At 42.0% G+C, this 17,237-nt stretch overlaps 1 protein-coding gene across 3 annotated transcripts in view; it reads right to left on the minus strand.

The window, feature by feature from the left end:
• Positions 1-17,237, minus strand: part of TENM1 (teneurin transmembrane protein 1) — a 777,022-nt gene that overhangs the window by 17,926 nt on the left and 741,859 nt on the right. For all 3 annotated transcript variants that reach the window (XM_082376913.1, XM_082376912.1, XM_082376911.1), the window contains 2 exons: positions 12,884-13,056; positions 11,508-11,743 (listed from right to left, as the gene is read on the minus strand). In XM_082376913.1, coding sequence (XP_082233039.1) covers positions 11,508-11,743; positions 12,884-13,056 — 409 coding nt within the window. The remainder of the gene's footprint in view (positions 1-11,507; positions 11,744-12,883; positions 13,057-17,237) is intronic.

Raw genomic sequence — 17,237 nt, forward strand, 5'->3', positions numbered from 1 at the left:
CTAGTAATGCCAATGTTTGGCACTCCCATCAGTAACTGCTACAGCAAGCTGATGACAACACAGAGCTGAAGAAGGCTCTGGAAGACAGGGGCTTTGAAGGAGGTGGGTGGGAGGCCAAGGGGAGGGCTTTAAGAATTTGTTTTATTTATTTTAGTTTAGCTCAGTTAAGTCTTCATTTCAGTGAGTCATTTGTTTTGTTTTATTATAACTTTTTACGTGGAACTAGTCTGACTCACAGGAAGTTGCAAAAGTGGGGAATTCCCTGGTGGTCCAGTGGTTAGGACTCCAAGCTCTCATTGCCCAGGGCCCAGGTTCGATCCCTGGTCGGGGAACTAAAATCCCACAAGCCTCACAGTGCGGCCAATAAAATAAAATAAAATATGTAAATTTTTGGAGCTATTAAAAAAAAAAGAAGTTGCAAAAATGATACAGTAGCCATGTACTCTTCACCCAACTTTCAAGGAAAAGACTTTTCATTTGGGTGAAGGGGGTCCAAGCATATCTGGAAGGAACCTTCTAGGTTCTTGGCTGAGACCCCCCCCCCCCCGCCACCCTCACCCTGTAATAAAAACAGGAGAAAAACAAACAAGTTTAATAACATGTATACCTCCTGTACACATGGGAGAGACCCAGGGAAACTGAGTAACTCTCCAAAATGGCCCAAGCCACCACTTTATATACCATCTCCGACTAAAGACAAAAGATGTTGGGAGCAGGGAGCCAGTGATGGGAGGTGACCAGGCAAAGCACAGTAAACAAGGGTAAGGTTGTTATGCAGATTTAAGTCGTTGCTTTCTCCATCAGCCTAAAATAATCTTTATACCGAAGAGGCATATTTTGGGGTGGCAAATTCTTCTCCTCTTCAAATAAAAAAGGAGAAACTTTGAGAAGTATAAACAACAGTGGCTCTCGGGAGTCAGGACACTGAATTAGCTGCTTCTCTGTGCACCAGCCATCTCTTGTATTCGGGCCTTAGTTTTCTTATCTGTGAAAAGGGAGTGATACTTACCACTCTACACCACACACCTGTGTTAAGAATTAAATGAGATTACATATACGGGTACCTGGTGATGTGTAAAAATAATATTAGTAATTGTTATTTTTAGATATCATTACTTTTCTCATTTTAGTTAGGCTTCTGAATGGGCCCATGTGTCAGATTCCAAGGACTGTAGCTTGGTGTATTAGATTTATATCTGTAGGAATTGTCAACACGATCCTGAACAGAATATTAAATATCTGTCTAATGAGGTAGGGGAAAAAACCAACATTAGGATTTGACTACATTAATCATAGTCGGACTAAATGGATTCACTAGCTATTCAACTAAACTTCATGTTCATTTATAATTTTTGTGGTCAAGGATTCCTTTAAATATCTGAAAGCTATATACTGTGTCCCCAGAAAAATGCACATAAGTACATAAATAAACATTTTAAACAAAATCTCAAGTGGGATCTGAAACTCAAACATGAAACCTTTAGGGGTCTTCAGTCCAATTTCAAAATCCTGGCTCAGAAAGAGGTTTTTAAAAATTTTTTGTTAAAAATTTTTTTTGCTATTTAAAAAATTGAGATATAACTGACATATAACATTATATTGGTTTCAGGTTCAATATTTGTATATATTGTGAAATAATTACCACAAAAATCTAGTTAACATCCATCACCATATGTAGTTACAATTATTTTTCTTGTGATGAAAACTTTTAAGATCTATTCTCTTAGCAACTGTCAAATATACAAAACAGTATTATTAGCTATAGTCACCATGCTGTACATTACATCCCCAGGACTTATTAATCTTTTAACTGGAACTTTGCACCTTTTCACCCCCTTCATCCATCTCGTCCACCCTTCACTACCTGCCTCTGGCAACCACCAATCTGTTCTCTGTATCTATGACCTCTTTCTTTTTTTTTTTTTTTTTTGATTCCACATCTAAATGAGATCCAGAGTTTTTATCTTAGTGGCCTGAATGACTGCAAAGCCAGCATTCTCATTTCAGACTCTGGTTTTCCTTTGCTCAGTAATTTTGTGCACTTTGCTTTTTAAAATAACCTCCTTAACTTCTACCCCCATTATAAAAGTGATATTTTTTCATTGCAGAAAAATTGGAAAATATAGAAATATACAAAGAAAATAATCACCTGTAATCCCATCCTTCAATGTGAATCATTGCTAGTACTTTGCAACATTTCATACCCACTTTTTTTTGCATAATCTATGCCCATACACTTAAAGAATACATTTAGAATTGTACTTAAAGTTTTGTGTCCTACTTTTTCAGCTAATGTTTTGTCTTGAGCATTCCTCATGTTATTAAATATTCTTAAAATGTGGATTTTAGTGGTTACATAATATCTTCTACATGATAAACATTTATTTTTCCTTTCTCTTATTGTTGGAAATTAGAGTTTTTGTTTTCCATTTTTCTTTTATCTTTCATGTTTTGTTGAACATTTTTGTAAATAAATATTTCCTTAATACAAAACCCTATAAGGTCCCACTACTGGGCATATACCCTGAGAAAACCGTAATTCAAAAAGAGTCATGTATCAAAATGTTCATTGCAGCTCTATTTACAATAGCCAGGACATGGAAGCAACCTAAGTGTCCATCATCGGATGAATGGATAAAGAAGATGTGGCACACATATACAATGGAATATTACTCAGCCATAAAAAGAAACGAAATTGAGTTATTTGTAGTGAGGTGGATGGAGTTAGAGTCTGTCATACAGAGTGAAGTAATTCAGAAAGAGAAAAACAAATACAGTATGCTAACACATATATATGGAATCTAAGGAAAAAAAAAAAAAAGGTCGTGAAGAACCTAGTGGTAAGACGGGAATAAAGACACAGACCTGCTAGAGAATGGACTTGAGGATATGGGGAGGGGGAAGGGTAAGCTGTGACAAAGTGAGAGAGTGGCATGGACATGTATACACTACCAAATGTAAAATAGATAGCTAGTGGGAAGCAACCGCATAGCATAGGGAGATCAGCTCGGTGCTTTGTGACCACCTAGAGGGGTGGGATGGGGAGGGTGGGAGGGAGGGAGATGCAAGAGGGAAGAGATATGGGAACATATGTATATGTATAACTGATTCACTTTGTTATAAAGCAGAAACTAACACACCATTGTAAAGCAATTATACTCCAATAAAGATGTTAAGAAAAAAAAAACCTATAAGGGAAATTACGGGGTCAAATGATAACATATTAAAGACTCCTGATGCAACTCGAGATATTACTTCATGGTGCACAAAGGTTTACAAATTTATGCTCTTATTAACTAGCAGTGGAAGAGTTCATCTCATTCCATCCTTACCACCATTGAGTATTGTCATTGTTAGTAAGCTTTTCCCAATATGAGAGTGGGAAAATGGTATGTTACTGTGGTTTAAATTTGCATTTATTTGGTTACTAATGAGGTTGAACCCTTTTAAACGTCTATTCGCCACATGTACGTCTTCTATGAATTGTCTGCTATTTTCAACGTCTTTTGGTTTCAGTTTCTTCAACAGCCAGCTGGGGCTAATGATATTTGCCATTAATTTTGAGCTTCTGCAAGGAAAAAAAAAAAAAAAAGGACAGCAAATGTTCCATGCCATGAATTCCAAAAGACTAGTGATTAGATACTCCAATTATTTGGGAGGAAGTCTTGTCAGTTGCAGGGGTAGGTTTCACTCAGGGAATAGAGCCACAGATTGGGAAACATTACTCTTTAACCATCTGTAGCCAATGTGTGCAGTTTCGTGGTGCATAAATACACAGTAAACGGCTGTTATCACCTAAAAGGTGATAGAGAAGCGCGTATTTCCTGTCTTTTGATACACAGGGCTTGGAAACCTATACGAAACCAGGTGTTCTTTCTTCTACTACCTTTCCTGTGGTTTTATAGCCACATATCTCTAACTGTAATACTGTTCACTTACAATAGCTGTAAAATATCCATGTACTCCCAGAGACGGTTGTAACTGTTACAATTTATGTTATAATGATAGTTAAAGAGCCAAAGTAACAAATGATTTCCAGTTCGACTAAATTTGTGGTTTTATTTGTCTGATAGATTAAGTTTACTACTCAAGAACACATTTCTTAATAAAGTCATTACAGCTACACAAGCAGGGACCACCGTTAAAAATCCACTACAGGGACTTCCCTGGTGGCGCAGTGGTTAGGAATCTGGCTGCCAGTGCAGAGGACACGGGCTCGAGCCCTGGTCCAGGAAGATCCCACATGCCGCGGAGCAACTAAGCCCGTGCGCCACAACTACTGAGCCTGTGCTCTAGAGCCCGCTAGCCACAACTACTGAAGCCCGTGTGCCACAACTACTGAAGCCCGCGCGCCTAGAGCCTGTGCTCCACAACAAGAGAAGCCACTGCAATGAGAAGCCCGCGCACCGCAACAAAGAGCAGCCCCCGCCCGCTGCAACTAGAGAAAGCCCGCGTGCAGCAACGAAGACCCAACGCAGCCAAATATAACTAACTAAATAACTAAATAAATAAAATTTTTAAAAAATCCACTACAAAGCGAGCAGAAGAAAACTCTGCCTAATGTTCTTTCCCTGCCTGTCAAGACTTCTGCAACCATGCTTCTGTTTCTGGATAATGCACTCAGATATTCAGATGTTGCTGAAACGCTAGTTTCAAAGTCAGGTTTGGAAGATAATGTAAAATTCGGCTAAGAGCTGAAAGGGGATGAAGGAGTTGAAGATGCCACAGCCCCCCACCCTGCAAGTCTCCTATGGAACCCACACGTGAGAAGGCTGAGAGAAAGAATGCTAGGCTGACCACCTCTGACTGCTGGGGTCATGAGCAAGGGTGGGAAAGCAACACGTTCATACAAACTCTTGTTTGCCTGAAAGACAATAATAGCCCTTGACCTAAGTATGGGCCATCAATCCTTATTTTGGCTCTTCCTCCAAACAATCTATACCAATCTTTGCCCTGGAAAAGAGAGGGGCAAAGAAAAGGTTGACATTTGAGAATAGCCCCAAGTTAAAAAGAGTCTCTTTGGACACTGAGCAAGACACTTGAGTTTGGCAACTGATGAGTTGTATGTTGGGGTAAGAAAGTTGGACTTGGTAATTTTTTTAATAGGGAAAGTATTTATGCTTTAATTTATTCTTTGGTTTTCCTTAGGCTTTTTTTAGCTTTGCTGAAGAGAAGTAAGGAGAAGGGCTTGCTTTTTTGTTCACACTTCGACCAGAAAGGAAAGAGGAAAGAGTATGCACTGGGGAGCCATGGGTTGTGTTGCCAGCAGAAATCAAAGTGCCTACGAAGGGTGGGTACAGGCAGAAGCTCCAAAGAAAAGTGTCCTCTGCCTCCCCTCAGATCCTTTCCTTGCTCTTTCCTAGGAGTTTGAGTTTTAATTGCTTAAGAGAAAGTCCTTTCAACCCCTTGCAATTTGAGACTCATTCAATTAGTAGGATAAAGATATATTAGGTTGGTCCATAGGCAACTGCTGATATTTGAGTGTTTTTGGCCTACCAAAAGGGCAGTTTCCTATGGTTCAACCCAATACACAGACACACACACACACACACACACACACACACACACAATGTGCTAAACTCTAAGCTCCAATCACGGCAGTTGATTTTCTTCAGAATAAAGGAGGAGAAGGCTGAATTTTCAAGGATGCTGTCTAGCATTTCAACTCACAAGGCAACTGAGGTACCTGTTTGATTTTTGCTGAAGAAGTTGAAAGGTGAATGAGTGAGACGGGCCAAATAACCACATTACAGTTTGGGAGATGCACTGCATTTAATTTCCATGAAGCTGTGGGAATGGACAGAGTCACAGCTGCTTTTAAATTGGTACACACTACTCTATTCTCACTGGTTTTAAGGTAATTAGTACTTGATTTTTAGAAATCGATCAATACAATTCTACAGATTTTATTTTTTATTGATATTGCTACGCTGACAATCAAAACCGACTTAGGCTTGCTTTTGTTTCACAGAGTTGCCTACAAATGAACAGGGCATGTATGCAGTGTTAACGTCAGCCTCCGCTGCTCCCCCGGGAATTTCTTTATACCTGTTTTTCTTCTTTTTTCTTTTTTCCTCCCAAGGCACTCTCTTTACCTTGCCAGCCCACAGAATCTTAATGCCAGAAGGAATCTTACGACATGGGCTATTGACCTGGACTGCCTGGGTTCAAATCCTGTATCACCATTTACTAGCTGTGTGCCCTCTGTGTGCCCTGGTTTCTTTACTTGTAAAGTGAGAATGTTAATAAGAAAACACACCTGATAAGGTGTTATGAGTAATAAATGAGTTAATATATGGCCATACACAGATAAAATTTCAATGTTAGTTGCTATAATTATGATTAATGGTAATAATACTACTAGTCATAATCATAGAGATTGTATAGCTCATATCCCTCATTTTATAGATGGGAAAAGTGGTGTAAAATTATGGGCATACCCGTTCTTCTTCAAAACTTTACTCATTCCTCTCACCTGATTTCTGCCATACCATTTAACTTGGACACTTTGTGCACTAAAATAATTTGCTCTTGTTTAATTACTTTCCCATTGGCGAATTCATCTGGATAACCATACAATAGGCATTTTAAAATTTTAATACCAAATCATTAATGCTTATATACAAGTGAAATAGTGTGTGAAATAATACTTTCTGTCTAGCTATCTTTGTGGAGTTGACCCAAGATTAACAAATATAGTAGTTTCTGTGATTTGAAGGCCCCAAGAATCCCCTGACCCCAAAAACCAACACTGCCCAGTGGCCTTGATGCCTTAAATCTCCTGTCTCCAGGTGACTCCTTAGGGGTGAATGCACTGTTACTTGGGACTGAGAGCCACAGATATATTTAAAAAATAGATGAATCTATCTGCAAGCAGGCTCCTTATCTAAATTTTCACAAAATGAAACCCTCCAGCAAACCTAGGGAGAACAAAGTTAAAACAGTGTGAAGCAGACACATTTTCTGAGAAAGGAAGGAGACGCTGGAACCCTCTTGGCTGTCTCCCACATTCCCCATCATTTGTCAGCCTGGGACCTTGTGTTTCACCTGGGCTTGTTCCCCCTTTCAGAGCTCAGCTCGCGTATGAACAGTCACATGTTGCATTTCAAAACAAACCTACCCTGTTCTCAGTTATCTTTGAATGGAGAGAAAAACAATCAGTCATGAGGGTTTTTAGATTAGTCTTGGCTTCATTTTGCTTGTAAACACATAATCATCTTACTTGATTTGATGACTTTGGTTTGAAGTGCTAAGCTTCTTGGGGTTTTTTTTTTTTTTTAAATAAAGGAGGCTGCAGTTCTGGAGTTTTGCTGTAACCTCACATCTCAGTCTGCGAAATCTTGTAAAGAGCTCTGAGGTCCAATGCTGGGATAAGTCTCATTTAATAGCATTATTATCCACGGACACAGCAAGGTGCAATCTGGATGTAGTTCCTAAACCAGTGTGCTTTTGGTGAATGTCTAATTTCTCTATTGTCCAGGGAAATGTATTTATGGGGACAGACTGATGCAGCAGATGAGAAGATACATAGACTGGATGGGAAAGTACTTTGCAAGGAAGATGATTCAAATACAACTCAGGTTGGGGGGGAAATGGCTTTTTAAAATAAATGAAATTTCAGGATGTTAATGTGATTTATTTCACTTAATGGAGCTGGTGCAGGATGGCCCAGAGGTAACAAATCCCTTGCCTGCTCAGGCTAAGCAGGATATCATGTTTCCCAGCAGTTTGTTTCCTCACCTTGAAGAGGACCCCGAGTGTGTATGAAAAAGAAAAATCACCGATGGTTGGAGAAAAGCAACTCTTGTTGCTTTATCTTCAAGAGAGGTCTATCATTTTCTGAGTTTTTTTTTTTTCCACCTAGAAGGTCTGGGGTGGATGTGATAGGTAGCTTTGGGGAACATTTGATGTCCATCATCTTACCAAGGGAGCCTTTAAACGAACCTGTCATTCTGTGCCCGAACAATTAGTGTTTTATGACCTGCTGCCCAAGCACATTTGCAAATTACAAGCACACCTTTGTGTGGTTTTTCAAAGAGGAGCCCTATTTCCCCCAGGACAGCAGGGGTTTCTATGTTGTGTGACTATCTGAACCTGTTATTCTGTCTGAAGAGCTCTGGAACGGCAGCTCCACCAGGAGAAATAGAAGATTCAGTACAAGGTCTCCAGGTACTTGAGGGCACCAGAGAGCCTCAATCTTTACATGGATGTTTACAAATGGGCCACCGCATATTTGGCCCATAGAGAGAGAAAGTTACATCTCATGTGTCAGCAGCTTGCCCCTTGAAAGCTACCATTAAGTGAAGGGGGCACCATCTATGAAATAATAAAGTCAGTAAGGAAAAAGAATTTGCCTGGTTAAAACTGGATCCACACCTGCCTTTGGGGAGCGTATTCATTCTATTAAATTGGATATGCCTAATCTGGGGAAACTGAGGCAGTAATATACACCAAAGTGCCTAAGGATGGGGAGAGCAGGTAAGAATTACCCAGTTAAACAGCCTCCTTCCTCTTGCCTCCTCCACACTTTGCCTGCCTGGAGGCCAGCCAGTTGTCCCGCACCACCCACACTTGCCAGTACATTAGAGTCGATTATTTGTCTCTTTTTGTCAGCACTGAAATGAGGAGTCAGGCCCTGCCAAGGTGGCTCCACTGAGCGGGGCAATGATTTATAGATTAATTATTTTAAGGAACAAGGCAGCACAGCATGATGTAGTGGAAAGAGTGCTGCGCTAGGCGAAGACCTGCATTTTAGTGCTGGCTCGGATCCTTAATAGCTGTTTGACTTTGGGCAAATCACTTAACCTCTCTGGGCCTTAGTCTCCTTATCTGTAAATTGGGAATAACAATAATTGATGGTTGTTGGACTTCCCTGGTGGCGCAGTGGTTAAGAATCCGCCTGCCAAGGCAGGGAACACGGACGGGTTCGAGCCCTGGTCCGGGAAGATCCCACATGTCGCAGAGCAACTAAGCCCGTGCACCACAACTACTGAGTCTGCGCTCTAGAGCCCGTGAGCCACAACTACTGAGCCTGCGTGCCACAACTACTGAAGCCCGTGCTCTACAACAGGAGAAGCCACCGAAATGAGAAGCCCACGCACCACAACGAAGAGTAGCCCCCGCTCGCTGCAACTAGAGAAAGCCTGTGCGCAGCAACGGAGACCCAATGCAGCCAAAAATAAATAAAAATAAATAAATAAATTTATAAAAAATAATTGATGGTTGCGGTGATCAAATAAAACCCTGACTATGAAAGCATTTTATTAATTGTAAGGCACTAAACATATGTAAAGGGTTGTTATTGTTGTTAGATTTCTAGGGACATGTACAGTAACACCACCTAGCCATTCTTCAGTCCCAGGACCTCAGGAAGAACCCTAGAAGTCATAGAGGAGAGGGCCCTGAATTTGTTGCCCTTATAAGCCGTTTCACAAATCTGCTCAACTCTACCACGGGATGGGAAACGGGTCAATTATAAATGGGACTAACTAAATAACACTTCACTCTACTCAACATGAAAGAGCCCCCATATGTTTTATGACCATTAGCTTCTCAGTATTAAGAACAATTTGGGATATGAGGTGCAAATTACAATTTACAGTCTCTCTCCATTATCCGTGCATATGGAAGGGAGAAAACAGGGTGGGTGATCGTAGAAAGCGGAAAATACTAAAGTCACATAGTATAGAATGAGTTCTCCTAAAGCATAGAAAATCCCAAAGTTGCATAGTGTATGATATGATTCATAATGTTTTATTCAGACTATAAGCTGGGGAGGCACTAAGAGACCATTTATTTGATATAATTGTTCTGGGGTGAGTCCATGAGGTTGATGAGCCATACGTAGATAATTCTGACTTTTCTCTAGTATGACATTTCATTTCACAGGTGAAGAAAATAAAGGCATTCCTTAAGCCAATTGTACGACTTCCCCATCGAGGGTTCTACCCGGGAGATCCCATTTCTAGAAGAACACTGATAGAAACCCTCACTGCTGCCACACAGACAGGTTTGACTATTTGGACTAGTTTCACCTCCCGATTCAGTGGCATACCTAGTAAATATTCTGGCCAATGGAATCAAAACATACAAATTGACTTGTGCACGTAGACAACCTTAGTAGCTGTTACAAAAAACAAGCATGGAAGTCTGCGTCTTTGTGTTACCAACAGAACTGACTGGAAAGTGAGCGCTAGGGTAGATCATTTTGTCCGTATCAAGCCATGGGACTGACTTGACGGCTTGTCACTGGAATTGGGTGGTTGTTTGGCGTTGCATTGCCAAAGCCTAGAGGTTACCACATTTTTACTGCGAGTGAAATTTTACTGTGAGTGAAGAAAATGCAAGTGTTCCAGGTATCCCAGGCATGACACAGGTGCTCAAAGCGGGCCTCAATAGTGAGTGATCATCTCCCTCAGGCTGGCAGTTGCTCTCGGGCTGATATTGAATGTTACTATACTTGGAAAGTTGGTCACGTCATCCTAACATTGGTTCATGTTCAAGAAGGGACAGGTAGACAGAGCGCTGTGGTGTCTGTAGGCTTCGTGTGCTGCAGAAAGGCAACTTTGATTGAGAGATCCCTGGTTAACTGTGGTGAACAGTGCTTGGTAAGAACTTGCAAACCCCCAAATCTTTCAGTTCCCCCGGGCAGCTGTCTCTGAGCACCATTAGCCCAATCTGAGTCCTAGTCCTTGACCCCTTTGGCCCTTAATATGTATATTCATGACAATGATACCATTCACTGTTTTCGCCCTTTATCTTGCCTTTGTCCAGATGTTGCCTGATGTCTCACATCCTTCTGTGTGTGCCTGCCTGGCCTTTCCAAATAAGTATCAACTACCCCAAAGCAGGGGTCTGGGACAGCTCAGTGGACCTGCTGACCATCTCCAGGCCTTGTGAGGGATTCTGGAGGGCCTCCCAACTAAACACATTTCTCGATGCAGACGTTCTTGGGGCCTGAAATTGCTACTATCAGAGCACTTTAGCTGGCTAATGACAAAGAAAGCTCCTATTAAGAGGGGGAAGGGTAAGCTGTGACAAAGTGAGAGAGTGGCATGGACATATATACACTACCAAACGTAAAATAGATGGCTAGTGGGAAGCAGCTGCATAGCACAGGGAGATCAGCTCGGTGCTTTGTGTCCACCTAGAGGGGTGGGAGGGAGACGCAAGAGGGAGGAGATATGGGGACATATGTATATGTATAGTTGATTCACTATGTTATACAGCAGAAACTAACACACCATTGTAAAGCAATTATACTCCAATAAAGATGTTAAAAAAATAAATTAAAAAAGAAAAGAAAGAAAGCTCCTATTAGAATGTTCATTTCAGGATACTGAATCATTATCAGCCATTAGCACCCTCTCTTGAATTAGTATATCATATAAGCTAGTCAGTCAGCTAGAAAAGCTTTGGAGAAATAAATGGGACTTCCAATGAGGGAGGCTCTGCCGTCTTCAAAACTAAAACACCGATTCTATAGCTTCTATCAGGTCGAGCCTTACCCTCAGCCTTCTTTCAAAAGCTGAAATGTTGCCTTTGTTCTGCTCCTTCCGCTGCCGCCACTCGATGAGGTTGGCGTTGTGCTCTCCGGGCAGCGAGATGTTGCATTTGCCCAGGGTGGGGTTGACCGCCCCGGACAGGATGTGGGGCTCTGAGCTGAGGCTGATCTCCATCCCGCTGGCAAAAGTGACACGTAGGGAGCCGTCTGGACTCACGCGATAGGTACTCTGGGTATTTTCTGCAGACAGAGGAGCAAAGGAGGAAGAGGGGGGAGAAAGGGAAGCACAGAAGCAGAGGAGAGACAAGTTTAGCTTTAGGAGGTAAGTTTGGGAAAGGGTGAGCAGGCGGGGTGCCGTGGACCTAACTGCCCTCTGGGCTAGAGAACCACTCTGACAGGCCAACACACTCTCTGTCCGTTTGGGTCTCGTTATTTTCACAGCTGGGCTGTCTTGTTTCTTGGATAAAAGACTCCTGTGTAATACTGCAGGCTGTTTTGGTTTTGAAAAACTTTCTCATTTTTAAAGAATTCCCTCACAAACTCCCTTTCTGACTTGGTGGATTGGCCTCCTCCATCTGATACGCTGGGAGCTAGAATGAGCAGAGTATGAAGTCGAAATCAGCATCATCACTGCCTGGGGACACCAGCACAGGTGCTGGACTCCACAAAATGATACGCTGACAGAGGTCGCCACCGAGCCTCTTAGAGTGGCTCAGCCTAACAATACAAAGAGTCCTTAATGACTGGGCAGAGAGAAAACAATTTCTCTGTGTCCACTTCCCTCAGCTTCCAAGACCTTCTTTCCAAATCCACCTCCCTTCCTTCCTGTTTACTCCTCTCTCTCTTTCTCCCCCTCTCTCTCCTTCCTTCCTTCCTTTCTTCCTTCCCTCTCTCCCTTCCTTCTTTTTCCTTCCGTTCCTTTACTTTCCTCTCTTTGAACAGAATGAGCTTTTAATTCTCTCATTTCCCTTATATTCCTGCTTGGTGTGTATCCTCATTCATCCTTTTTATTCACCCATGTCAGCGTTGCTCTAGAATGCTGATCTCAGATGGGACACAGACTTCATTTCTTTAATATAACCCAATCAGAGCTTAAAGACCTCTACAAACAGCTGCGTGTTGGGAAATGACTTGATGGAGGAGTAGATCTGGCAGGGATTTAACCTCATAACTCCCACAGGGATGTGGCCCAATGTTGCTATAGGAACTTTGTGAAAGGTGTGACTTTGTCTGGGTTTCAGCCTCCATAGCTGGAATATCGGGAGAAGAAGTCATCTTCTCAGCCAAAAGTGAATTCTAGTCATTGACGGTGTGCAGAGGTTTGATGGTAGAAGTAAGAGAGATGCTGTTAGAGTCAGGCGAAGTTGGAAATATTCTTACCTTGTTTTAAAATATATATGGTACTAGTTGCTGTCAAATTGGTTGACATGAGGACGTTTTCGCGGTTGGAAGTATCTAGCTCCACTTTTGTCAGCTTCTCCAGGTCACTGTGGAAGCTGCTGACCTCTCCAGTGGGAAACGTTGCATTGGTCAGATGCCCCTCGGGGTCATACCTGAGGAATGTAACCAATCCCAACGTTGAAGTCTCTTGGCAGTGATAACAGGCTTTTGCGAAATAAAAATCATTTGGCAGCTAATACAGTTTAACTTTGAGTGATAACAAGTATTATTAACCTTGTTCAATAAGAAGAAAAAGGTCAGAAAGATGATTAATCAGACGAAGGTATTTTTTGCTGCTTCTGAATTCTTGATGACTTCCTTGAGCTGTGCTGTTTTACAGAAAAAATATATCTGGTAATGAATCACTAGGGTGGAAAACTGATTTATGAATCATGTCCTGCTGTGTGCAATGTTGCAGGGAGCCCTCCGTTTGCAATTTGGGTCGATCCCATCAGATGTGATGGGTCACAAGGACCAGCAGAGGGTGATGTTGACAAAGAAAAAGGAGGCATGACTGTCCCCCGCCCCGCCCCGCCCCGCCCCGCCCCCACCAGCCTGAGAAGGCCAATAAACTGATTTTGCACTCTGATAGGAAAATTATATTTGCTGCTCTTTAAGTTGCCAAATCTGAAATGAATGAATCATTCTTCCAACAAAATGACCAAGCACAGAAGACAATGGAAACATGTTCATTAAAACATTCTGGAGCCCCCTGATCTCAGTGTCACTTAATTTTTTAATCTTTTTATAATATAGTACATAATGTGTTGCAATTTGCCTATATGAGTAAGAGACCAAAAAAAAAAAAAATTACCTGGGATAATAGGCAATAACCTATATCTAGAAATATAGTCTTGTGAGTTGACTTTTTTAAAAAAATCAGAATTATTGGCAATCTCACTGTCCTCCAAATGGAAACTGCTTCCCTGAAGCCTTTTGATGTGGCGCTGTTCTTTTATTGCCAATAGAACCATGAAAAATAAACACTTCATTAAAAGTAAGGACATGCACTTGGAAACCCATTACTGTTTTCAAGTTGCAAATTACAAAATAGTTAAGTACTTTTATTTGCTTTTAAAATGTTAAACAATTATATTCTTTTTACCCAAAGTGAGCTCTACTGCCTTCTCCCTCCAAAATGACGCACAATGGCCTAGCGATTCAGTGTTAATCCACTGCGCTTTAAAGAACTCAGCCTGGATAGCTGCGGAAATTTTAAAACTTAGACCAGCCTTTGGTAGGCTTGGGAAAAGGGGCTAGACATTATTTTATAGGACAAAACTGAACTTGAGGCTATACACAATGCCATCTCAAGTTCAGTTCTGTGTGTACATGAGTGTGCGCACGTGCACACACATGCTATCAGTTAAAACAGTCAGGCATGCAAATAAAAATAATCAAATAGGTCATTTGACATCATAGATATGACAAGCCCTAGTTGTTTAATTGGATGCACCCTTTGTTTAAATGGATTTCAGTCAAAACGGTAATTGGCATGTTGCTGCTATGCTGCTAAGGCCTCATTATCGAGGAAAGGCCGAAGGGTGCTGTTTGCGCCTGGGGTTAATGGCAAAATCCTCCCCCCTGCTCAGCCCGTTCGCCCATGGCCTGCTCGGGGCTCTGTGGCTGCAAGAAGAAGACCCCTGATGAGAAAGGGGCATGGAAGGGCCTGAACACCTAACACAGCCCCGACTTTGTCTGCCTGGTCTTCCTTCCAGGAGAGGAAAACAATATCCAGTTTTGATTCTTGCAAGGTACCAACCTGCTTTTCCCTGTAGGGAGGAGTTTCCAGGCAGCAGACAGAAAGAAGCCGCTGCAGGCCCCCCTCACTAGGGAGACTGTGGTCCCACAGCCTGGACTACTCAGGCAGTTCCTCTCTGTTTCACATCCATCACCAGCAACTCTGCCTCATTGGTTTCCCTTTCCTGATTTCTAAAGGGTTTCCTCAGCACTTGGCAAGGTCACTCTTCATTATTCCTCCAGGAAATCTGACCTAAGATGCTACGCATGCAGGTTTCCAACGGACTTTCCAGCTCAGGGCAGTTTCTTTCTTTCCCAGTCACATAGCCCCTTGTTTTAAAGCAAGATTTCATTGAAAGGTGACGGCAGTGGTCGTGCCCACTTCTCAGGGCAAGATGACAAGATCAGATGCTAACTGAGCCATCCATGAGCAAAGGTCAAAAATCTGAATGAACCTCAGCAGTGGCCTGTGGTGTAATTCCCTGGATAGATGTAGCTGGAAGGCTGCTGCTTGGCTCCTTGTCTGGTGAGAGAGGCAATGGGGTGGGGATAAGGTAGAATTTCCCACAGTCCTGCCCAGACTCTAGAGAGCTAGAAAGTTGTATTGTCTGATTTCCTTTCTGTGGCTGGATAAGCCTCCTTATTTGAAAGTGTACATTTGACTTTATCATAAACAAAGCACTCTACCTTGAGGGCCTTATGCTAAGTGAAATAAATCGGACAGAGTAAGACAAATACTGTATGATCTCACTTATATGTGGAATCTAAAAAAAAAACAAACCCAAAAAATCCGAACACACAAAACTCATAGAAAGAGAGATCAGATTTGTGGTTACCAGAGGTGGGGGGTGGGTGGAGGAATGGGACAGAGGTGGTCAGAAGGTTGAAACTTCCAGTCATAAGATACATAAGTACTGGGGATGCAATGTACAACACGACAATAGTTAACTGCTGTGTGGTATGTATGCAAGTTCCTAAGAAAGTAAATCCTAAAAGTTCTCATCAGAAGGAAAAAAATATTTTTCTTCTTTTTTTTTTTTTTGGATCTATATGAGATGACGGACATTCAGTAAACTTACGGTCGTCATCATTTTGCAATATATATAAATCAAGTCATTATGCTGCATGCCTTAAACTTATATAGTGCTGTATGTCAATTATATCTCAGTAAAACTGAAGGGGAAAAACCCCAAAAAACAAAGCACTCTACCCCCCAGTACACTCACCCACCCCAATTCTGCTAGTCACAGTCAAAGCAATGGCATTTGGTGGTATCTGCAGTGTGGTGTCTCTCTCGGGCTCGGTCAAAACCTACAGGCCCAAGTCTTTTCTATGGGGTCATGTTCAAAGGAAGAGCAACAGGCAGATCCCACAACTTTGGAAAGATTGCTCCAAACTGGATAAGAAATAAAGGAAGCCTTTGATTTCTTATGGCTTGCTTGAGGTTTTGTTGTTGTTGTTGTTGTTGTTGTTTCCCCTCCATCACAGGGGACTGCATGTTTCCAGACTGAATGTCAAAGAAACAAGTTTAATCAAAACCTCTTACACTGTTCTGCGGGTTTCCCTCTGGTGCCTGCATCCTTTGGTGCAGAGAACACAAGCCAATATGCTGCAACTGATCCCCTCAGGCCATAACAGGGTCGTAACTTCCACCTCCCTGCCCCCACTCCCCCTCCCTACCCTGCGCTGCAAATTCTGGTTGGTGAATTGTGTGATCAGGCATTGACTGTTGCCTTCATGGTCATCAGGAGTGAGCTTGGTAAGAGGAGATTTGCCATCACCTTGTCCCTTCCCGTCCCTGATTTTACAGAGTTCCACTGTGTGCGTGCGCACACACATGTCCCCGTGGATCAAAGGAAACATTTGTAAAGGCAATTCAGAATTCATTCTTGTCCTTGAGGAACACATAGTTTATATTAGGGGAGATGATATTTACACATTATTAAAAATATATTTGGTCTGATATTTTCTCATAAGGGGTGGCCTGCCCTTTCCCTTGAGGACAATGTAAGCCAGAGCTAAACCATGCAGGGTAAAAACTAGGAGCTCCTCCATCTTTGCTTTTAAGAAAATATTGAAGATTATAGAAGAAAAATTCATTACTTATTTTTTTTTAAAGGAAATAGACCCTCTTTACCCTCTCATGCCAGAAACCTGACCAACCTAATAAGCATTCTTTAGGAAATACTGGATTGCCCTTTCTTCACCAATAACTTCATGTGGCTTCCTATGATTCAGCCCAAGTCCATAATGCCTTTCTATCTTCACTTGTCCTTCATTCAATAAATATCAGTCTTGTGCTAGGTACTGGGGATACTGTGGTGAATGAAATTCAAAGTCTAGTAGTGTAGATAAGATACGCACACAAATCACTCTGATGTCAGAATATTGCCATATACTTCTGTAAACAAGGAGCTGCAGAAGCTCAGAAGAGGCAGAAGTTATTTCCAGGCAGGCTGAGCAGAAGAGAAGGAAGAGAAGGAGGTGGTATTTGAATCCTGGAGGGTAGCTGGAGATCAATCCCTTGATAGGTAGAGACTGGGGACGGGAGGAA

The sequence above is a fragment of the Balaenoptera borealis genome, assembly GCF_965194805.1.
Source record: "Balaenoptera borealis genome assembly, chromosome: X".
Lineage (NCBI taxonomy): Eukaryota > Metazoa > Chordata > Mammalia > Artiodactyla > Balaenopteridae > Balaenoptera > Balaenoptera borealis.